General features: G+C 47.4%; 1 protein-coding gene across 3 annotated transcripts in view; it reads left to right on the top strand.

The window, feature by feature from the left end:
* Positions 1 to 22,424, top strand: part of LOC308594199 (transcription factor COE1-like) — a 103,361-nt gene that overhangs the window by 21,281 nt on the left and 59,656 nt on the right. For all 3 annotated transcript variants that reach the window (XM_081207058.1, XM_081207059.1, XM_081207060.1), the window contains 2 exons: positions 18,921 to 19,077; positions 20,721 to 20,784. In XM_081207058.1, the coding sequence (XP_081063184.1) occupies positions 18,921 to 19,077; positions 20,721 to 20,784 (221 nt within the window). The remainder of the gene's footprint in view (positions 1 to 18,920; positions 19,078 to 20,720; positions 20,785 to 22,424) is intronic.

The raw sequence follows: 22,424 nt of genomic DNA, 5'->3' as shown, positions 1-22,424 counted from the left end.
ATCTCTGACTCCCGATAAAATCAGGATTGGATTTCTGCCATTTTGTCACCCTGCTGATCTCCCGTCTTAGTCCTGCGGAGATTTTCCCCAGGGTCATGGTTTTATTCCACCTCCCTGGCCCCATCAAGCCAGTCAGAAGGATTCAGGGTTCAAGATGCTCATTTCCCATTGTTTCCCTGAGCCAAAGAAACCCGAGGCCAACTGCATTAATAATAATAACATAGTATTATCTATTAAAGCTCTTGGAAATTTCCATCCATAAATAAAGTTAATGGCTCTTGGGTATTGTTCATGTGTGCGTATACAGAATATCCGAGAGATCCATTACTTTATTTACAGATGGAAACTGTAAAGTGTCTTAATGGGCATTATTATAGGGGCGTAGATTCAGTCGCACACCAGCAAATATAGATTGTGCCGTTAAAGTGGATTTGGTGCCCTTACAGAACATAATCACTTCTACCCCCCACCTCACCCAAAAAATTGGGACCGTTTGCTGTAAGGAAAGTGACAGACAAACACACGGAAAAGTGCAGGCCGGCAATTGCTTGAGGCGACACCGGCTAACCTCCCCAAACCAACCAGAAGGAATGCTCCATAGACAGGTTGGGGTCTCTCTCAAAAAAACCCCTCCCATTCATGCAGAGACCGATTTGCACAACAGAACTTCCCTTCCCCCTCTTTCCCCCCAAAACAGAGTTGTGGTTTTTCCAGAATTTGAACCCAGCTCCCTGGAGCCTTTGTCAAAGTTTCTGCCTTGTGCTGCTGATACAACACTTGTTTTTGTGAGATGCCCCTCGTGCAACAACAGGACCAAATAAAGCAAGTTTTAGATGGCAGTGCAGGTCTTGCAGAGGGAAGCGAAATTCTGTTGCACGAGGAGAAGTCTTTGCCCAACTGGGACTATTTCGGTGGATGTAGCTCCCCGTTAATAGTGCTTTATGGAAGGTGATTGTTTTACTGATGCCTTGTAACTGTGTTACAGATAGTCCCTAACTTAGACACAGAGGCGTCTAAGGTGGGACCTTTTGCATGCAAAGGATGTGCTTTCCACTCGACTATATCCCTTCCTAGGGAATTCTCCTTTACTGATCAGATCATCTAGGCTAGTATTACCTACTCTGACTGCCAGCAGCTCCTCGGGCTTTCAGACAGGAGTCTCTCCCAGCCGTACCTTTTTTTAAATAATAATAATAATAATAATAATAATAATAATAATAATAATAATATTGTTTTAATTCCATTAAATTCCTTTTTTAACTTTTATATGTTTTAGCTTTTTGCGTGTTGTTTTGAGTCCTGGTCTGGAAAAAAGATAGGGTAATAATAATAATAATACCTAGAGATTGATCCTGAAATGTGCAATTTGCAAAGTGTGAGCTCCTGTGTTTATATCCACCTGTCTGCCTTTATTTCAGCAGCTATGTGTAACCCATTTAAAGGAATCAACAACGAAACGAAACCGATATTCCTTTTTATTTCCCCCTGACGCTTGTCTGCAGAAATGGACACTCAGTGCATGAGAGACTTCATTTATTCAGAGAGAAAACCATCCAGATTCAGGCATCCATACGTGGAAAGCGGTTTCTACGTCACGAGCTGCTGGCGTTCAAACAGCTTTCAAACAGCCTTTATTTAAGCATCTGCATTTATGCCGAGGAGTTTCAAATCGCACAACTCTCAGAAGGCAGCGCCCACAACACCCTCAGAAACGAAATATAATACATAAATATTCCAGGCCCTTGAAAAGGCATCTGTGACAGATAGCTGCGCTGTTATGTCAATCGCAAGAATATGCCGAACTTATCTTAGAATTGCACTTCTCATTTGAGATTTTGCATTCCCACATTTTCCACAACCATTCCTGCTTTGGCCGTGCTCTCCACTGTTTGGCAAAGACCCTCCTTTCCAGCTGCTAATAAATTTGGTGCACGCTCCTGAACTTTTGAGACTTACCTTGCTGTACGAAGCTAAGCAAACCATTTCAGTGTTTGCATACAGCAAAGATCTGAGATACTGCCCGCTCCTCTTTTCTAACCATTCCTTATGGAGTTTGCTTATTTGTTTTCTGGGGATGTAAACTCCGCCTTTCAGCCAATCAATTCCCAAGGCAGCTTACAATGCGGTTCGTCATAAGGCATTCTTTGCTATCCCGGTGTCCTCCAGATGTTTTGTAATGAAACATCAAATTGACACATACAGTGAGGGGGAAAAGGTATTTGATCCCCTGCTAAATTTGCCCGTTTGCCCTCTGACGAAGAAATGACCAGTCCATTAATTTTAATGGTAGGTTTCCTGTAGCTGTGAGAGACAGAATAACAACAGGAAAACCCCCAGAAACCCAGAAGGCAAAAGTCACAGATTGATGTGCATTGTAATGAGTGAAATAAGTATTTGATCCCTTTGCAAAAGATGACTTGGTACTTGGTGGCAAAACCCTTGTTGGCAATTGCAGAGGTCAGACGTTTCTTGTAGGTGGTCAACAGGTTTGCACACATCTCAGGAGGGATCCATTTCTGTCTCTCACAGCTACAGTAAGCCTACCATTAAAATTATGGACTGGTCATTTTTTTCGTCAGAGGGCAAACGGGCAAATTTAGCAGGGGATCAAATACTTTCCCCCCTTACTGTAGCCCCACACAACGGAGTGTCCCTTAGTCCCCTGGTCAATGGATGGGACCAGGGTTGTAAAATCCGTAGTAACAGAGAGACCCCAGTTCCTGTTTGTCTTTCCATTTCTTCTGATCCTGTAGGCTGTAGCCCATTTTGGGGGGGTAGTGTGTGGACCTCGAGTCCTGGGGCAGGGATGTCTAGGTCCGATGACTCCCCAGGTTCTGGGTGGAAATATACCAGTGGGTCTGGCTGTCCTTGCCTCTCATTTGAGTAGACCCCAGGTCGAGGCAGGGCTGAGCCCTGATATAACCCATCAAACGCCCTCCTCCCTCAGCGAGGTGCATCCCAAATATACCCAGTGGCCAGCAGCAGCATAATGGGAAACAAATGGCCACCTTTCAGAGGATTTCAGTATAATTGAAAAAATTGGGTGCACTCTTCCCACCTTGGATCAAATCTATGCTTCCAGGTGCCATAAGAAAGCTGCAGAGATAGCGCAGGACAGTGCACACCCCGGAAATGATCTCTTTCAGCTTCTGCCGTCTGGAAGAAGGTACAGGGTTATAAAGACTAGGACTAGCCACCTGAGTTTCTACCCAAATGCGATTTTGGTTTTAAACGCAGTGTAAGGCGTCTCTGCGGAAGTATATTGTATTTAAAAATGGGGTATCAGAGTTTCTAGGGGGCTAACCAGGCTGGGATAGCAGGCTTGTTGGGTTTTGAATGTTTTATGTAGATTTTTCAATTTCGTTGTTCTGTATGGGACAATGACAATAAAGATTATCGTACCATATCGTATTCTTTAGCCATGGTTCCTACTGTGCTGGGCCCGGGGGTAACCCTTGAAACGCGGTCCAGGACCAGACCAGAATCTGGAGGTTCTGCTAGGAGTCAGTCCCACAGGGTCAAGGCAGGAAACTAGGCAAGGACAGGTACAGGATCTCAGGCAGGATATAGCAATGTTGCTCCCGCAGCCTGAGGCGGGGTCCGATAGCCTTTTATCTTTGTCGGGTAATGGCCGGTCCTGATCCCCTGGCGACTCACCTCCCTGTCTCACCCGAAGGCGAGCACTCCTCCTGCAAGTACTCAGGTCTCTCCTTCTCTCAGACCTCAGTCTCTGCAGCTCAGGAGACGTCGGTGGGTTACTAGACCCAGGGGCCACCTCAGTCCCCCCTGACCCAACCGGTAGTGGAGCTGCTGTAAGTGATGGCCCAGCTGGAGGCAACGAGGTCATCCCCACATCTGGAGCCAGGGCAGGCTCAGGCCCCTGACTCGGCCCAGGTGGAGTTTGTTGCAGGGGAACCTGTGCAGACTGGGGCTCTTCAGGATCAGGCCCCAGACTAGGCTCAGATGAGGCAAAGGATCCGGTGTGGACTGAGACTCCTCTGGTTCCGAGTCCCAGGCCATCACACCTGCATTGCAGGGGTTGTGCTAATGACCCCTGGGTGTCCCTTTCACGATCCTAATGTGATTCCTAGCCCCGTCGCCTGGAGCTGCTCAGAAAATTAGGGTGGGGGGAAATTAAGGAGAAGGGACAAGCATTTGTTGACAGGAGGGGTGTGATGGATCCACGGTGGTGGTGGTTGGGAGATAGTGGGAGAGACCCAGTTTTTACCCCCAGGGAACTGGGTCCTAAACAAGAAGCAGGCGAGATTTCCCTTGATTCCCCCCCCCCAAGTTATCTATATAACTTACAAATCTCTCCCTCTCTCTGCTCCCACCCTGCTTTTTAGCTAAACGGACACCCAGAGAGCAGCCTAGGAAGAGTCAGTGGGTGGAAGAGTAATTTACCTAGGAGATTATGCTGAGGGGGAAGAGAGATTGTCTTACTTTCTTGTCTGTGGGCTGAAGGTTGGGAAGGAAATTTGCCTCTTGTTTTTAACGAGGCCTGGCCCCCTCTCCCTGCATTTCTCTGATTGAAACGCTGCAGCGAAAGAGCCTTTTTCGGCTGCACGGAGGAGATTCTTGAAGATGGGGCTGGGGGGAGAGGAGCGAAGGAGCTGGTTGTCAAAACTGATCCTTCAATCAGCAGGGAACCTGCACAAGCTCTTTTTCTTTCATGGGGTATTTTTAGAGCCAAAAGGTTGCTGGGAGCACAGAAATCCAGGAGGGAAGTTCCCAGAAAATCACACTTTTTTTGACGTCTGGGTGGGTTTTCTGACTTGGGCCGCAGGGTGCCGATCTTGGTCGAGATGGTCATGTGTTTATGTCAGTGCTAATAAACCGGTGTAAAAAAACCCCAAAACACACACATCCACAATGTGTAAAATTAGGACCAGTGGCAGAGTGCATCGTTGATTAATCATCTGCCTTTTATCTGATTGATTAAATTTAAATAAATTTGCATATTGCCCAAAACCCCTGTCGCTGCCTTCTTCGGATACTGGAGAAAGTGCGAGATAACTCTCACCTTAAGCAAGCAGATGGTGCGACCTCAAAGCATAGAAGTGAGCCCTACTGGGTTAAACGGGATTTACTCGCTGGTAGTGTGTTTGAAATTACAGGCAATAGGAGCCAGTTGTTACTGGAAAGAAATATTGTCTTGGATATTTTCATTCCCTGTTTCAGCTTCAGAAAATAAAAAAGGACCCTTAGCTCTGAGATGCACCCTCCCTCTGGTCTGTAACTTGCCCGTTCCTTCTCTGAAGGATATAAAAGAGTCCTAGAATCATATAATTGTAGAGTCAAAATCGGTCCCAAGGGCCATCTAGGGCAAAGATGCTGTTTTTTTAGAGGGGAGCACCAGTCTCTGTGTTGACCAAGTGTTTGCTACTGCTTCTCAGTGTTAGAAACTCGGCTATATAAGCTAGGTGCAAAATGGCTCCTTAAGCCAGGCTGCCCCAATGGAATGTCAAGTTGCCATTTTGGGGCCAGATGTCTCGAAAGTTGTATTTTTCAAGACAGTGGTACCTTGGTACTCCAACGGCTTGGCTCCCAGACAAATCGGCTCCCGAACGCCGCAAACCCGGAAGTAAGTGTTCCGGTTTGCGAACGTTTTTTGGAAGCTGAACGTCTGACGCAGCTTCCGCTTGAGTGCAGGAAGTTCCTGCAGCCAATCGGAAGCCACGCCTTGGTTTTTGAACCGTTTCGGGAGTCGAACAGACTCCCAGAATGGATTAAGTTTGAGAACCAAAGTGCCACTGTATTACTTTTGATTGTGCAGATAAAATATCACTGATAGAATTCTACGGGATGTGTTTTTAGTATGTGAAAACAGTCACGTTCCAAGGATACCCAGGCATGCATCTTCACTTGGTTGCAAGCAGCCAATAGCCACTGCTTCTTCTGTAGAGATAGGTTTAACTCTTTGTTTGTTTGGTTGGTTTTTAGTAACTAGTTACCATATTTTTTTAGGGGTCCCTTTATAGGGATGCGGGTGGCACTGTGGGTTAAACCACAGAGCCTAGGACTTGCCAATCAGAAGGTCGGCGGTTCAAATCCCCGCGACGGGGTGAGCTCCCGTTGCTCGGTCCCTGCTCCTGCCAACCTAGTAGTTCGAAAGCACGTCAAAGTGCAAGTAGATAAATAGGTACTGCTCCGGCAGGAAGGTAAACGGTATTTCTGTGTGCTGCTCTGGTTCGCCAGAAGCGGCTTAGTCATGCTGCCCACATGACCCGGAAGCTGTACGCCGGCTCCCTCGGCCAATAAAGCGAGATGAGCGCCACAACCCCAGCGTCGTCCGTGACTGGACCTAATGGTCAGGGGTCCTTTAACTTACTGTATTTTTCACTCCATAAGACGCACCTTTTTCTTCCTAAAAAGTAAGGGGAAATGTCTGTGCATCTTATGGAGTGAATGTCTGGTCCCTGGAGCTGAATTGCCCAGGGGCAGATCATGCTTTTTTTTTGGAAAGAGGGAAGTGGGTGTTGAAACAAAGCCACTGATCGGCAAGCGATCGAGGAGGGAGATAAGGGATGCTAGCAATAAAGGAGGCTGCCTGGGAGTGAGGAGGTAAAGACAGCAAACTTGCAAGGAGAGGAGACAGGAAGACTAAAGCAATGAGGAGAGAAATTAGAAGAAAAGGAGGAGCAAAAAACTGTTCCAGCTAAGGAAAAGACACTAAGGCAAACAAGAGGGAAGGAGATGTTGAAACAAAGCCGCTGAGCAGCTGACTGGTAAGCGATCGGGAGGGAGATAAGGGAGGCTAGCGATAAAGGAGGCTGCCTGGGAGTGAGGAGGTAAAAGCCCATGGATCCTCAGGATTTTTGCATTGGGTCACCCCAAATTCACCATCAGATCACATAGCATGTCCATGGCTACAGCCTGCACCAAAAAAATCACACATCCACTGTTTCATGGGGCCGCAGTGGTGCAAAAACGTGGTTACAAAGCACAGATCCACATGGATTCTCAGGATTTTTGTATTGGGCTACCCCAAACTCACCGTCAGATCACATGTCTATGAACACAGCATGAACCACAAAAATCATACATCCACTGTTTCATTCAGAACATTTTTTTTCTTGTTTTCCTCTTCTAAAAATTAGGTGCATCTTATGGAAAATACGGTAATTCAGACTCTTAACACATGGTGTGAAATGTCATGCTTGGAAGGTTCATGACTTTGGAGCTGTGGTGGAGTTGAAGCTTCTTCTGTAGTTTCTGACTCAGCCAGCTTAAGGAAAACTAATTGCACAATTGCAGAAATAGTTTTTATTTCTTTCAGTTTACTGAGTGTGTGAGTAAAATAATAATGATCTTATTTTTGTCTTGCTACGCACTGTATCACTGACTTCCAAAATGTTTTATAAATCTGCAAAAAATGAACATAAAAGCATCCCGGGTTCAAAACCTGGACAGAAGCAGCATAAAATACAGTGTAAAAATATGAACAACAATAAAATTCAAAGTTCAGGAATCAGTTTAGGGGAAATCCATCTAATAAACATTAGATAATCCCCAGGGCTAGCTGGCTGAATTAGTCCTACTTGGGCCAGCGAGGAGGCCAGGGGAGAATTTGCTGTGGGGTCTCAGAGTGGGTGATCTTCATAAAAGGGGAGGGGGAGGGAAGGGAAATAAAAGATCAGGCTGAATTCAAATTAAAGGCCAGGCAGAATAGCTCTGTCTTACAGGCCTGACGGAAGGAGGTTAAATCCTGCAGGGCCCTGGTGTCATGGGACAGAGCATTCCACCAGGTCGGACCCATCACTGAAAAGGCCCTGGTCCTGGTGGAGAATAGTCTGACTTCCTTAGGGCCCGGGACCTCTAAACTATGGTTATTCATGGACCTGAAGGTCCTCTGCGGGGCAGCACAGAAGAGGCAGTCCTGTAAATACGAGGGCCCTAAGCCACAAAGGGCTTTAAAGGTCAATATGTCCCTGGGAAATAGGGACACTTAGAGGGTCTGTTCACCCTCTTCCTTTCTTATTATCAAATATTCAAGCTGTGGAATTTGCTGTCATGCTATGTGGGGAGACCCCCTGGCTTGGCCCGACCTTAATTCCTATGTACTACAGGCAGCAGAGTATGAGGTGGCAAAATTGACTGTTCCTCTTTGTTGGGGGCGCCACTTTCAATGCTTCCCCATGGAAAAAGGAGAAGAGCCACTGTGCGTCAGGCTCTAGCTAAAAGCGCTTGGCGTCGTGTTCGATTTCTTTCTGCAAGGAGCTCTAAAACAAACAAACACCCACCTGTAGTCTCAAGTTGAACATCTCCATCTCATCTCCATCTCCGTCAGGTTGTCGGGTGGACCAAGCCTGGCTTTGCCTGGGAAAAGCCCAAATGTATGGAGGCTGCGTCTGTTGTTGGCTATTAGCCATCATTACTAAATGGGGCTTCATTGTACAGGCGCAGTATATCTCTGAATATGGTGCTGAGGGTGGAGAGAAAACAAGGAGCGAACGTGAGGATGGACAGGTTCAGCTTCACATTTTCCACCCCTCGTGCAATTCTCCCCATTTTCACATCTGTGTGTCTGTGTGTGTGTGTGTACAGGGTGAGTCCTTTAAAAGAGGCCCCGTGGATACAGAGTACACATGTTCCATGGGGCCTCTTTTAAAAGACTCACCGTGTGTGTGTGTGTGTGTGTGTGTGTTGTTGTTGTTGTTGTTGTTATTGTTTAGTCGTTTAGTCGTGTCTGACACTTCGTGACCCCATGGACCAGAGCACGCCAGACACTCCTGTCTTCCACTGCCTCCCGCAATATATATATATATATATATATATATATATATATATATATACACACATATATACACACACAGAGAGAGAGAGAGAGTGGTACCTTGGTTTAAGAACAGCTTAGTTTATGAACAACTTGAATTAAGAACGCTGCAAACCCGGAAGTAGGTGTTCGGGTTTGTGAACTTTGCCTTGGAATAAGAACATGTTTCGCTTCCTGTTGAGTGTGTTCCGTTTGTAAATCGAGTCCCCTGCCGCTATGGGAAAGCACGACTTGGTTTAAGAACGGAACTTCCGGAATGGATTAAGTTTGTAAACCAAGGTACCTCTGTGTGTGTGTGTGTGTGTGTGTGTGTGTGTGTGTGTGTGTGTGGAAAAAACACTCCTTGTGAAAATTCAGCTGCAGCTGCGTGAGAATCTCTCCTTACACATCTTTGTATGCAATTTTGCCTAATATACAGTGGTGCCCCGCAAGACGAATGCCTCGCAAGACGGAAAACTCGCTAGACGAAAGAGTTTTCCGTTTTGGAGGTGCTTTGCAAAACGAATTTCCTATGGGCTTGCTTCGCAAGACGACAATGTCTTGCGAGTTCCTGCTGTTTTTTTCCTTCCCCCCCTTTTGCTAAGCCGCTAAGCCGCTTATCAGCTGATCCGATCAGCAGATAAGCCGCTAAAAGCCTCTAATAGCGCTAATCCGCTAATCCGTCAATGGGCTTGCTTCGCAAGACGAAAAAACCGCTAGACGAAGAGAATCACAGAACGGATTCTTTTCATCTTGCGAGGCACCACTGTACCCTCTTTTGCAAAGCATTTCCCCCTCCCTTCTATAATGTATTTTTCTTTGCTGCTTCCAGAAATACATGCATTTTTATGCATACTTAACTACAGTATGTGAATTTTTTGGCCAGGGAAGGTTGCATTGCAAAATTCAGAACAATACAGATTTCCAAAAAAAGAGAGAGGCTGTGTTTCATTCTTCCTGCTGTTCTGAAAGTGCGAATTAGACCCTTAAATGCGAACTGAATTAATTTTTCTCCCCCATCTCGATTCAGGGCCAAAGCTCTTGAGGGCTTTTTTTATATATATAAATCAAAACCAGGATCTAGAGTTGCCAAATGATTATTTTTTCAAGCATTAAAAGAAGGACAACAATAAAAAAAAAACCAAACCCTGGCTTGCATTTAACAGCAGCTTGATTCTCATGGAGATTAAATATGACCGTTTGTTAACAGCTGCAGATCAAGCTGTTGTGATATGCAAAGGGGCAGGTCAAGAACTTTGGCAGTTCTACCTGGGAGAGAATAAGGTGCAAATTCCGTTTACTCTGAACTTAAGTTGACTTCAGCGCTAAGCAAAGGCTCCTGAGACTGATGCATTGCCTCAGAAATTCGATAGGCGCTTTGGGGGACAATTTTGGCTGGAGAAGTAATGTAGGGGGCTACATCTAGCACGCACATAATTCCCCTCTTCCCCTAGGCTCACTTTAAATTCTGAAGCAACGGGGGAAGATCCAGTCCACAAGCGCTTCTGGAATGTGTAAATTGACTCTGCCATCCCGGTAGGATTCCTGTTCCTTTTCGTAGCTGTGTGGCAGGCGGAAATTCTGCCAGGGAATTCTGCTGCAGGGAAAGCAGTGCCTGTTCAATTTCTGCCTGGCAGGCTAATGATAAAGGCACAGGAAGCTCTGGCGGGAAAGGTGGCAACCGTTGCCACAACCTTGTGCAATAGTTGCTCCTGCGCCCACTTGAAATCCGGAGCCGTAAATGTCTTCTCTCAGTTGGGCTGTCGGAATATCGGAGGCGGCCTTGCTCCCTTGGCCAACTTTCAAGAAGTTAAGGGACAAACAGTGATGGTCATGGTACCTTCACCTTGAAGTCCATAAAAATCAGAGCCTGAGCACATTCCACAAAACCCACCCTGTGAAGGTTGCGTTTGACAGCCAGGAAGCCTTAAACCAGGCATGTCCTCCGTTTCAGGGGCCTAATCTGGTCCGCCGGTCGATTTAATCCAGCCCCTGTGGCAGTATATGTCCTGGGGCAGGCTTCTTCAACCTTGGCCCTCCAGATGTTTTGAGACTACAATTCCCAGCATCCCTGACCACTGGTCCTGCTAGCTAGGAATCATGGGACTTGTAGGGCTGAGGTTGAGGAAGCATGTCCTGGGGTAAAATCCTTTAAAAAGCTAAAAAAAAAGCTCAGCAACATCAATCCTAAGAGAAGCGCAACAACTTTGGACTTTGGTTGGCCCTCGGCATGTTCACTTCATCAAATCTGGCCCTCTTTGAAAAAAGTTTGGGCACCCCTGCCTTAAGCAAGCGTGGCTGGATGTTTTGGTTGGCTGCGCCTTTTCTTTTCAATAGCCTTCCCTTTCCTCGGGAACATGGGCAGGGCTAGAATAAGTCACATGGAAGACGGAGCAAGCTTGTTTTCCACTGCTCCAGGGGGAAGACCTGAACCAGTGGATTCAAAGGTCAAGAACGGAGATCCCGACTAAATGTTAGGAAGAACTTTCTTTTTCCCATTGGCCCATTGTGCAACTGATGGAGAGAGTGACTTCCTTACACACACACACACACACACACACACACACACACACACACACAATCTTCTTTCCAACGAAGAGAGGGCAAGACAGACGAGCATTTTCTCCACAAGTCAGGAGGATGGTTTGTTGTCTAGGTGCAGGGGATACACAGGGCCAGCTAGAAATGAGCCCCAGATTTCTCATATATTCTCTAGAAGCTCAGAGGGTTAGTCTACAATGGGGAGAGATCAGGCCCCTCGACTCTTGGGCAGAAGGGGATAGCATTGAATATATATTTGAGGGCGGCTGGCAGGCAAATGGGCTTCTTCTAAATTTTGCCCCTCAAACTGGAACAGTCTTCCCTCAGGAGGTTGTGGATGGGAAGAGTTGTTTGGCAGTGGAACGGTCTCCCTTGGAAGCTGGTGGACTGTCCTTCATGGGGGGCTTTTAAGCAGAGCTTGGGTGGCCATTTGTCCTGGATGCTTGAGCTGAGATTCCTGCATTGCAGGGGGCTGGACTAGATGACCCTTGGGGTCCCATCCAACCCAACAATTCTAGGATTGATGTGACCCAGAGGCCCAAGCGCCTCTTGATGGGGCCAGGGGGACTGGGAACAACGCTAACCATGGCTTCCCCAGCAACACATCGCATACACAGTAGTGTCTCTTGCGCCACAGTTCCTTGCTTCTCTATGCATGCACAGTAAAGCAGGGGTGGCCAACATAACGTGCTCCAGATGTTTATTGACTGCATTTTTATTTTAACATTTGTATACCACCCTTCGGGATGCGGGTGGCGCTGTGGGTTAAACCACAGAGCCTAGGACTTGCTGATCAGAAGGTCAGTGGTTCGAATCCCCATGATGGGGTGAGCTCCCGTTGCTCGGTCCCTGCTCCTGCCCATCTAGCAGTTCAAAAGCACGTCAAAGTGCAAGTAGATAAATAGGTACCACTCCGGCGGGAAGGTAAATGGCGTTTCCGTGCGCTGCTCTGGTTCGCCAGAAGTGGCTTAGTCATGCTGGCCACATGACCCGGAAGCTGTCTGTGGACAAATGCCGGCTCCCTCGGCCTATAGAGCGAGATGAGCGCCGCAACCTCAGAGTTGGTCAAGACTGGACCTAATGGTCAGGGGTCCCTTTACCTTTACCTTTATACCACCCTTCATCCAAAGATTTCAGGGCGGCTATAGCACAAAAGGGCAGATCGCAGCATCTCCTCTCATCCCTTCCAACTCTGCAATTCTATGATTCTAAGCGTGCAGTAGGATCTTCCCATTTTTGCTTTTTCCAAAGTTGGCAGGTACTCCACACCGTCTGTGACCAGAGCATAGGGCTGGTTCTGAGTTCGGGTTCTCAGGCCAGGTCCAGAGGGCTCCTGTGCGGCACAGAGGGCCCGTTGTCAGGGCCTCTGCAAGGCCTTTTTATATATATTCTGCCTGTGCAACATCAGCGTTGATAAGAGCGAGAAAGCCCAGGCGACTCGGCTACACGGCACGCCAGGTTTTATTACAAGCTAGTCTGAGCTCTGAGCTGAAGGTCTCCCAGGAGAGAGCTTGTTTCCTTTCCAAAGTCATCACCGCTCTAAGCGGTGGAACAAAATTCAGCATTCAAAGTGCAAGGCAGGCTGCACAGTGGCCTCTTCGAAACAGAGCGTTTTGAGTAAAATTATATAAAAAGGGGAGCAGCTCATATTCTTTTCCCTTTTTTTCTAGTAAAGCCGAGGTGTTTCTAGGCTTGATTTGAAACTGCTCTCTGTGCTTTGGAGACGCAGCGTCTTCAAAGTCATTATTATTATTTATTAAATTGGGTTACTGCCCTTTATCCGAAGGTCACAGTTCACAACGTCAAAATGCAAAATATGAAAATGAAAAGCTGGCTTCCGCGTAACAGTTTGTTGCGGACTCTGTGCCTCTCTAAGCGTGGCGGAAAGGGGGGGCTGACCACCTTCCTTGCTTACAAGAGACCTCCGGTACAATCCCCTCCAGTCTAGGTGTGGCTGGGAAAACTTCTGCCACTCCGTGTAGACATTGCTAAGCTAGATGGACCCAATGGTCTGATTCTGTATAAGGCAGCTTATACCAAAAACTGAAAAACCTCCCCAATATTCCCAGCATGGTTCTCCTCTTAAGGCCTTTTGCAGTCCTGGCGTTCTATGAGAAGGAATTTTTTGGGGAATCCCAAAGAGAACGTTCCTTTTTCTCGAAAGGGCTTTTCAGCTGCAGGAATCAAGTGTGAAGGAAAAGGGAAGGAGGTTTTCTAAGAAGCTGCCCTCTCGGGTGAATGTCAGCCGATCGCTTTCTGCAGACGCTATAGAGACTTTCAGGCTCGCTGTCCTTCTCTTCCACCCAACTCCCCGCCTCACCACAACCTCTGACAGTTGATTTGAAAAGTGGTCTGGCAGACAGCAGCACACGGCCTGACAATCTCTGATCTCCCTTCTCTTTTTCTGAGGCACATTTATTGCAAGTTGGTTTGTATTCCGGGCGCTAGAGAGACAGCTGCGCAAAGGTGGGACCCATAACCTCTTAAGACACTCCTCCAAATATTTTTTGAACTACAACTCCCATCAGCTCCAGAGAAGCGTGCAGGATGCCAGCTTTGCGGAAGGCCACTTCCAAGGGGACCAGCTGATCAGCTGCAACCCACACATGCGGGTCTGAAGTCTACATCCCAGTTTACATTTCTGCATTGCAGGGGGTTGGACTAGATGAGCTTTGGGGGTCCCTTCCAACTCCACAATTATTCTGTGATTCTATGCACATCGTTTCTTTTGTGCTATTGTCATAGTCGTCACCTTCTCCTCTTCTGCTATTATAACAACTTCCACATACAGTATAAAGCACAATCTTGCAAGAGGCTCCACTGATTTGGGTTGGATTGTTGGCAAATGCTCAGATCTTTTCCACTGATATAAAGGGTTTATAAATAATAATAATAATAATTTTATTATTTATACTCTGCCCATCTGCCTGGGTTTCCCCAGCCACTGTGGGCGGCTCCCAGCAAAATAGTAAAAACACAATAAAACATCAACCGTTGAAAACTTCCCTGTACAGGGCTGCCTTCAGGTGTCTTCTAAAAGTCAGGTAGTTGTTTATTTCCTTGACATCTGACAGGAGGGCGTTCCACAGGGCGGGCGCCACCACCGAGAAGGCCCTCTGCCTGGTTCCCTGTAACTTGGCTTCTCACAGTGAGGGAACCGCCAGAAGGCCCTCGGTGCTGGACCTCAGTGTCCGGGCTGGATGATGGGGGTGGAGATGCTCCTTCAGGTCTACTGGACCGAGGCCATTTAGGGCTTTCAAGGTCAGCACCAGCACTTTGAATTGTGCTCAGAAATGCACTGGGAGCCAATGTAGGTCTTTCAAGACCGGTGTTATGTGGTCTTGGCGACCGCTCCCAGTCACCAATCTAGCTGCCACATTCTGGATTAGTTGTAGTTTCTGGTTCACCTTCAAAGGTAGCCCCACGTAGAGCGCATTGCAGTAGTCCAAGCAGGAGATAACCAGAGCATGCACCACTCTGGCGAGACAGTCTGCAGGCAGGGAGGGTCTCATCCTGTGTACCAGATGGAGCTGGCAGACAGCTGCCCTGGACCCAGAATTGACCTGCGCCTCCATGGACAGCTGTAAATCCAGAATGACTCCCAGGCTGCGCACCTGGTCCTTCAGGGGCACAGTTGCCCCATTCAAGACCAGGGAGTCCTCCACACCTGCCTGCCTCCTGTCCCCCAAAAACAATACTTCTGTCTTGTCAGGATTCAGCCTCCATCTGTTAGCCATCATCCATCCTCCAATCGCCTCCAGACACTCACACAGGACATTCACCACCTTCACTGGTTCTGATTTAAAAGAGAGATAGAGCTTCATCCCAACTGGACTGAGCTCAGAGAGTGAGATCACAAATACGAGAGCCATTGATTGCATTATTTGATATTGGTTTGCAATGTGCTTTTAATGCTGAGCTTGTGCGAAAACTATTTCCAGTCCGAATGGGATATGTTCAGGTTTAAAAATGTGGCCAGTCAGTATATAAGAACCGAGCTCAGTTTTAGGGTCTTGCTTATAAATGCACCAGCAGCCATATACCTGGCATTGCTTGGGAAGTCTAAGAAACCAAAAAAACAGGGAGTTTTGAAATTTGTGGTTAAGATCAGCACAGTTTTGAAAGGTTCAGTCTGCTGTCTTGATGCCAAGTGGCATCCAATTCTACCCAAGCAGATAAAAACCCGCTTCTAAATCTCAGGAGCCATGAAACTGAAGAGTTGGAAGGCACCCCAGCGATTATCTAGTCCAACCCCCTACAATCAAGAAATCTTACTTTTGTTGGCATCTGTCTGTCTCGAGAGACAATGGAAGAGTGCGCCATCAGGTGGTGAAGTCAAACAACTGGAGAGTTACAGCGCCTCCTGTAGCTGTAGAGACCGATACAGGAGAGACATGTTTTATTGCAGGTGTGGCAGATAAAGGGGAAAGACAAAGGCAGTAATCACAGCTCCAGAATGCCTGGCAGATGGCCATGCCCGCTCCGTTGGCAAGCCTCCAACGAAGGAGAGTCTACTGTCTTCCCACGTGGTCTGTTCCACGGTTGAACAGCTCTTACCGTCATGCAAAATTTGGTTGCGATATCTTAAGATGTGCCCATCTGCCTTGCAAACAAACTTTCCAAAATACATAATAGATTAGCATGCACGGAGCCAGCTGTGTCACAGCAATGAGTTGGACAGGCATAGGGTATCTGAATATGGTTTTCCCAGCAGTGATGTATGCAAGTGAGAGCTGGACCATAAAGAAGGCTGATTGCTGAAGAATGGATGCTTTTGAATTATGGTGCTGGAGAAGACTCTTGAGAGTCCCATTGACTGCAAGAAGATCCAACCTCTCTATTCTGAAGGAAATCAGCCCTGAGTGCTCACTGGAAGGACAGATCCTGAAGCTGAGGCTCCAATACTTTGGCCACCTCATGAGAAGAGAAGACTCCCTGGGAAAGACCCTGATGTTGGGAAAGATGGAGGGCACAAGGAAAAGGGGATGACAGAGGACAAGATGGTTGGACAGCGTTCTCGAAGCTACGAACATGAGTTTGACCAAACTGCGGGAAGCAGTGGAAGACAGGAGTGCCTGGTGTGCTCTGGTCCAGGGGGTCACGAAGAGTCGGACACGACTAAACAACATGGCATTTTAAATGTGTGGAGAGGATGCGTTGGTTTCTTTTAATGCATGTTGCATTTTTATTTTGCAAACCGCCCTGTGATCTTGAGATTAAGGGTGTCATATGCTTTTAATAAGAGGGTCCACCTTCTATCCCTATGAGGTGCCGCTCCTAGGAGGTGCCACCCGCTGCCTCTCAGGGCCTGAGTTCCCAGAGTCCTCTTCACTTTCCATGCACATGAATTAACCGTTGCAGCTACAATGCTACAAATGTGCGTGTTTCATTCATTTTCAGGAATGCACCTGCCCAGAGGTGCCTGCAGTTGCAGTGCTTGGCCAAAAGGAGGCACCAGTCAAAAGTGTGGTTAAATTCGGGGGTAGAAGCTTCTGCTTCTATGAATGGGGTGCATTCATTGGTGACACCTTAATTCGTCCAGGGTGTGGGTGTCTCCAGGTTGCGATATTTGGCAGTGCCTGGCTCAATGGGCAGCCAAGCTCCTGCACCGCGGTGTGCAGAACCAGGCCCCCTGGACTGGCAGACGTCCCCCACCCCCTGGCAATTTGTCCCCGTCATGTGGCAGCCATGCCTTCAGCAGAGACGTCTGGCGTATTTGTTTCAGCCTAGGGGAGCAGTCGCAGGAGGTGGCTGCACCTGTTGGACTTCTGCCTGCCGTGCGTTGAGAGGAGAAGGGAGCATGATAGAAACCTGAAGGAGCGTCTCCACCTCCGTCGTTCTGCCCGGACACTGAGGTCCAGCACCTCGGGCCTTCTGGCGGTTCCCTCCCTGTGAGAAGCCAAGTTACCGTACATGGAACCAGGCAGAGGGCCTTCTCGATGGTGGCACCCACCCTGTGGAATGCTCTCCCATCAGACGTCAAGGAAATTAACAGCTACCTGACTTTTAAAGACATCTGAGGGCAGCCCTGTTTAGGGATAATAGGTTATTGTATTTTAGTGTTCTGTTGGAAGCCGCCCAGAGTGGCTGGGGAAACCCACCCAGATGGGTGGGGTATAAATAAATTATTATTATTATTATTATTATTATTATTATTATTATTATTATTATTACCTTAACTTCCGCTTTCCCCATGTGAACTGGGGCTGAGATTCTGTTCCCGGGGGACAGTGCTTCCTGCAGTTGGCAGAACAAGCCAACAGGTGGCATCCTTTTACCAAGTGTGCCCAGGGACGATATTTGGAGGGTTGGGTTTTGATGGGGTCAGTGGCATAATCTGGGGAGCGTTGCCCTTGCCCCTGAGGGTCTGGACTGCGACTTCTTTGAGTAGGGAGTAAGGCCCCAATGCCCCCTCCCACAAAAAAAGAACCTTGCTGTGCCATTACTAGACAGAAAATCAACCAAGGAAGCTTTCATCTTCCCCATCCATCATCCTTTTACTACCGTGGTTCTCCAAGGGTGTGGCAGGAGAGGGTTGCAAGCGCAGAGGGAAATTTCAAGGACGATCAAAGGAACAACCAAACATTTCAGTGTTGTATAGTTTAGTAGCTATTTTATTTTATTTGCAGAATATGGATAGCTATCTTTTCCAAAGGACAGCAAAAGAATCAAGTGATACTGGGGATCAGCCTAGTTGTGTTTTCCAACATATTTCATATCAGTTAAGAAATTCAGTGTGGCATGAACAATTTTTATCTTATTTTTTATAATTTTTATTACATTTTCTGTTTTACAATTTAGAATACTCGTTTAAACACCTTTAAAATATCAGTGACTCCCCCCTTCTCTTTCCATGGTTCATTTTGCATATCATAAATCCCTGCATATCTTACACAAATTATACCATTCAGTATTCCTTTATTACATCCATCAAAACTTTTTTACACTGTTGAAATGATCTTAACGCTGCCCACGTTTTTTCAAGTGCACACAGTTGCCCCCATATATTCAATAAACGTTTTCCAATCTTCTCCAAACGTTATGTTCTTCTTGTTCTCTTATTCTATATGTTAAGTCCGTAATCTGCGTGTTTTCCATCAGCTTAAGCTGCCAATCTTCTTCGGTTGGGACCTCGCTCGTTTTCCATTTTGGGGCTAACAAAACACGAGCCGCAGTAGTGGCATACATAAATAACGTTTATGAGCAATTTTTTATCTGTGTGCCCCAGAGGAAAAGAAGTTTGAGAATCACTGTATTACTACGACACTTCAATAAAACCATGCACAATAAATATTTATTTGTTCATTCATTAAAAAAAACCAGATTTCTTTATTTCTTTATTGTGTTTCTACCACACCTTTTCATCCAAGGAGCTCAAGGCAGCATTGGGTCTCTCCCCCCCCATTCCATCCCAACAACAACCCTACGAGGTAGGCTACGTGGAAAAGCTTTGACTGGCCCAAGGTCCAGCGGGCACCGGGTTGGCGAAGGCTGGCATAGATACCCCCATATCCTGCTCTCCTTTTTGTTTAGGCTTGTGGGGGGCTGGTGGCAGGGAAGGGGGCTTCTGGCTGGAGTTTCCGCCTCTCCTGACCGGCTTCTCCTTTCCGTCTCTCCCTCGCAGTGGCGTTGGGCTGGCTCGGGCCCATTTCGAGAAGCAGCCCCCGTCCAACCTCAGGAAATCCAACTTTTTCCACTTCGTCCTGGCCATGTACGACCGGCACGGGCAGCCTGTGGAGATCGAGAGGACGTCTTTCATCGACTTCGTGGAGAAGGACAGGGTATGGAGCCAATCGGGTTGCGCGGTCGTTTCTCTCCTCCCACCCCCCACAAAAAACCCCCTCTAGGGGTCAGATTTGAGGCATCATATCCAAATGGCGGCAACCATGGAACAGACTCCAACTACAATTCTGTGATTCCCTTGGAAGGTTGTGAGCTCTCCTTCCTTGGAGGTTTTTAAGCAGAGGTTGGACGGCCATCTGTCATGGATGCTTCAGCTGAGATTCCTGCATTTCAGGCGGCTGGACTAGTTGACCCTCGGGGTCCCTTTCAACTCTACAGTTCTATGATTCTGTGAACAGTGTCCCTCCCCTACTCATGCTCACATCTGCAATACAATGGAAGTTGACTTCTGGGGCCTTTCCAAAAACCAAGATGGTGGCCCCCAGGGCCATGGGTTCAACACCATTGGATGGGGTGTTGTGGCTCCAGACCTGGATAGAGTGCCTGGATAGAATGGGGGGGACAGCTGTAGGGCTGAGGACTTAGAAGTGGGAATTTCAGCTTTCCCAGTCCCTGGTTCAAAATCAGCAAGTCTTCTGTTTGAACCTCACCCCTGCTCTGGTGATAGGCTGGCTGTCTTAGTCTCTCTGCCCACCCCTATGCAATTTGGGAATAACAGTACTACTACTACTAATAATAATTTATTACTTATACCCCACCCATCTGGCCGGGCCTCCCTAACCACTCTCAGTGGCTTCCAACAGAATATTTAAAACCACAATAAAACATCAAACATCAAAAACGTCCCTAAACATTAAAATGGGACGCGGGTGGTGCTGTGGGTTAAACCACAGAGCCTAGGGCTTGCCGATCAGAAGGTCGGCGGTTCGAATCCCTGCGACGGGGTGAGCTCCCGTTGCTCAGTCCCTGCTCCTGCCACCTAGCAGTTTGAAAGCACGTCAAAGTGCAAGTAGATAAATAGGTACCGCTCCGGCGGGAAGGTAAACGGCGTTTCTGTGCGCTGCTCTGGTTCGCCAGAAGTGGCTTAGTCATGCAGGCCACATGACCCGGAAGCTGTACGCCGGCTCCCTCGGCCAGTAAAGCGAGATGAGCGCCGCAGCCCCAGAGTCGGCCATGACTGTACCTAATGGTCAGGGGTCCCTTTACCTTTTTAAACATTAAAAACTTCCCACCTTTCAGGGTTATTGTGAAGGACTCCTAAGATAATGTGTGCAAACTGCTTTGCATATTCTCAAAAATCGACTTCTTCTGATGGTGAGACGGATGTAAGAATAAATTGGCTTTTTCTTTATTTCTTCAAATATTTCATAGAATCGGAGAATTGTAGAGTTGGAAGGGAACACAAGGGTTATCTAGTCCAACCCCCTGCAATGCATGAATCTTTTCCCCCAACATGGGTTTCGAACCCACAACCCTGAGATTAAGAATCTTGTGCTCTACCAACTGAGCTTCTCCTAGCATTGATTCATCATATTTTGATCCTGCCTTTTCTCCATGGCACCTTTCGTTGTTTGCCTCCAAACTTTATCCTCACATTGATCCTGTGATGTCGGTTAGGTAAAAAGTCAGGGGTCTCACGGCTGGCAGATGATTCGAAACCAGGTCTCGCTACTGCAAGATGGCAGAGAGTCTTAAGCTACGGTGTATGTTTTCAAAATAATATTTTGTCCTTTTCTTTCAGGAGCAGACAGGAGAGAAAACTAACAATGGCATCCACTACCGGTTACAGCTTTTGTACAGTAACGGTAAGGAGCGTTATATAATAATAATAATTTATTATTTATACCCCGCCCATCTGGCTGGGCTTCCCTAGCCACTCTGGGCGGCTTCCCCAAAAAATATTAAAATACTGTAATACATCAAACATTAAAAGCTTCCCTAAACAGGGCTGCCTTCAGATGTCTTCTAAAAGTCAGGTAGTTGTTGGTCTCTTTGACATCTGGTGGGAGGGCGTTCCACAGGGTGGGTGCCACCACCGAGAAGGCCCTCTGCCTGGTTCCCTGTAACTTGGCTTCTCGCAGTGAAGGAACCAACAGAAGGCCCTCAGAGCTGGACCTCAGTGTCCGATCAGAATGATGGGGGTGGAGACGCTCCTTCAGGTATACTGGACCGAGGCCGTTTAGGGCTTTCAAGGTCAGCACCAACACTTTGAATTGTGCTCAGAAACGTACTGGGAGCCAATGTAGGTCTTTCAAGACCGGTGTTATATGGTCTCGGCGGCTGCCCCCAGTCCCCAGTCTAGCTGCCGCGTTCTGGATTAATTGCAGTTTCCGGGTCACCTTCAAAGGTAGCCCCACGTGGAGCACATTGCAGTAGTCCAAGAGGGAGATAACCAGAGCATGCACCACTCTGGTGAGACAGTCTATAGGCAGGAAGGGTCTCAGCCTGCGTACCAGACAGAGCTGGGAGACAGCTGCCCTGGACACAGATTTGACTTGTGCCTCCATGGACAGCTGCGAGTCCAAAATGACTTAGCGTTGCTGGCTAATTCGCTATGTTTGCATGGAGTTTTTTCAGGGAGACCCAGAAAGCAGATGACTTAAAACAATTAAAATTAGCCTTCTTCCACTTGATGCCCTGCATATGTTTCAAAACACAATTCCCAATATTATTATTACCTGCGCTTCACCCTAAGATCCCAGGGCATGTGGTGGCAATTAAAAAACACCATTGATAACAAAGCACAATATTTTTTTTTAATGCATAAAAAAATCAGTGTAAAACAACTTAGAATTTCATAACTGATTTCAAAAAGAGCTGCATCTTCCAGAAGCTATGCAATGAAGCTGCCAGGCCCACTTCTGTGGGGAGTTCCTCAGATTAGGGGCCACCACAGAAGGACCCTCTTCCCACCCCCAGGCCACCACTACCACCCTGAACCTTTTTGGGGCAGAGGAACTACTAAGAGCTGCCCCTGCCGATCTTAGTACCCGAGAGGGGATTTAGGAAAGGAAAGAGACGTCTCTCGGGTATTTGGGGCCTCAGTTGTTTAGCACCTTGAATTGGACCCAGGAATCATCCCTGACTACAACTCCCATCATTCAGAGCGTGGAGACGTAGGCATGCAAAAAAGCATCCCTCTTTGCTCCAGCAGAGTCGCTGCATCCATTCACTGCACTAAGCAGGGGTCCTCCAAGTGGCTTGGACTACAATGCCCATCAGCCATCATGCGAGCTCCAAGTTTAGGCTTTTCAGAGTCTCTTAGGTCCCAGTTCAAGGCTCAGCCCCCACCGGCTCACATATCATGAGAAAAGAATCACGGTTAGATAACCATCATTGCAGACGGATGCAAGTAGTTTAGTTTTATTTCATTCTGGGTAGTGGCACCCGCCCTGTGGAACGCCCTCCCATCAGATGTCAAGGAAATAAGCAGCTATCTTATTTT

Source organism: Podarcis bocagei, assembly GCF_964188305.1.
Source record: "Podarcis bocagei genome assembly, chromosome: 9".
Lineage (NCBI taxonomy): Eukaryota > Metazoa > Chordata > Lepidosauria > Squamata > Lacertidae > Podarcis > Podarcis bocagei.
This window is presented reverse-complemented; position numbering and strand designations above follow the sequence as displayed.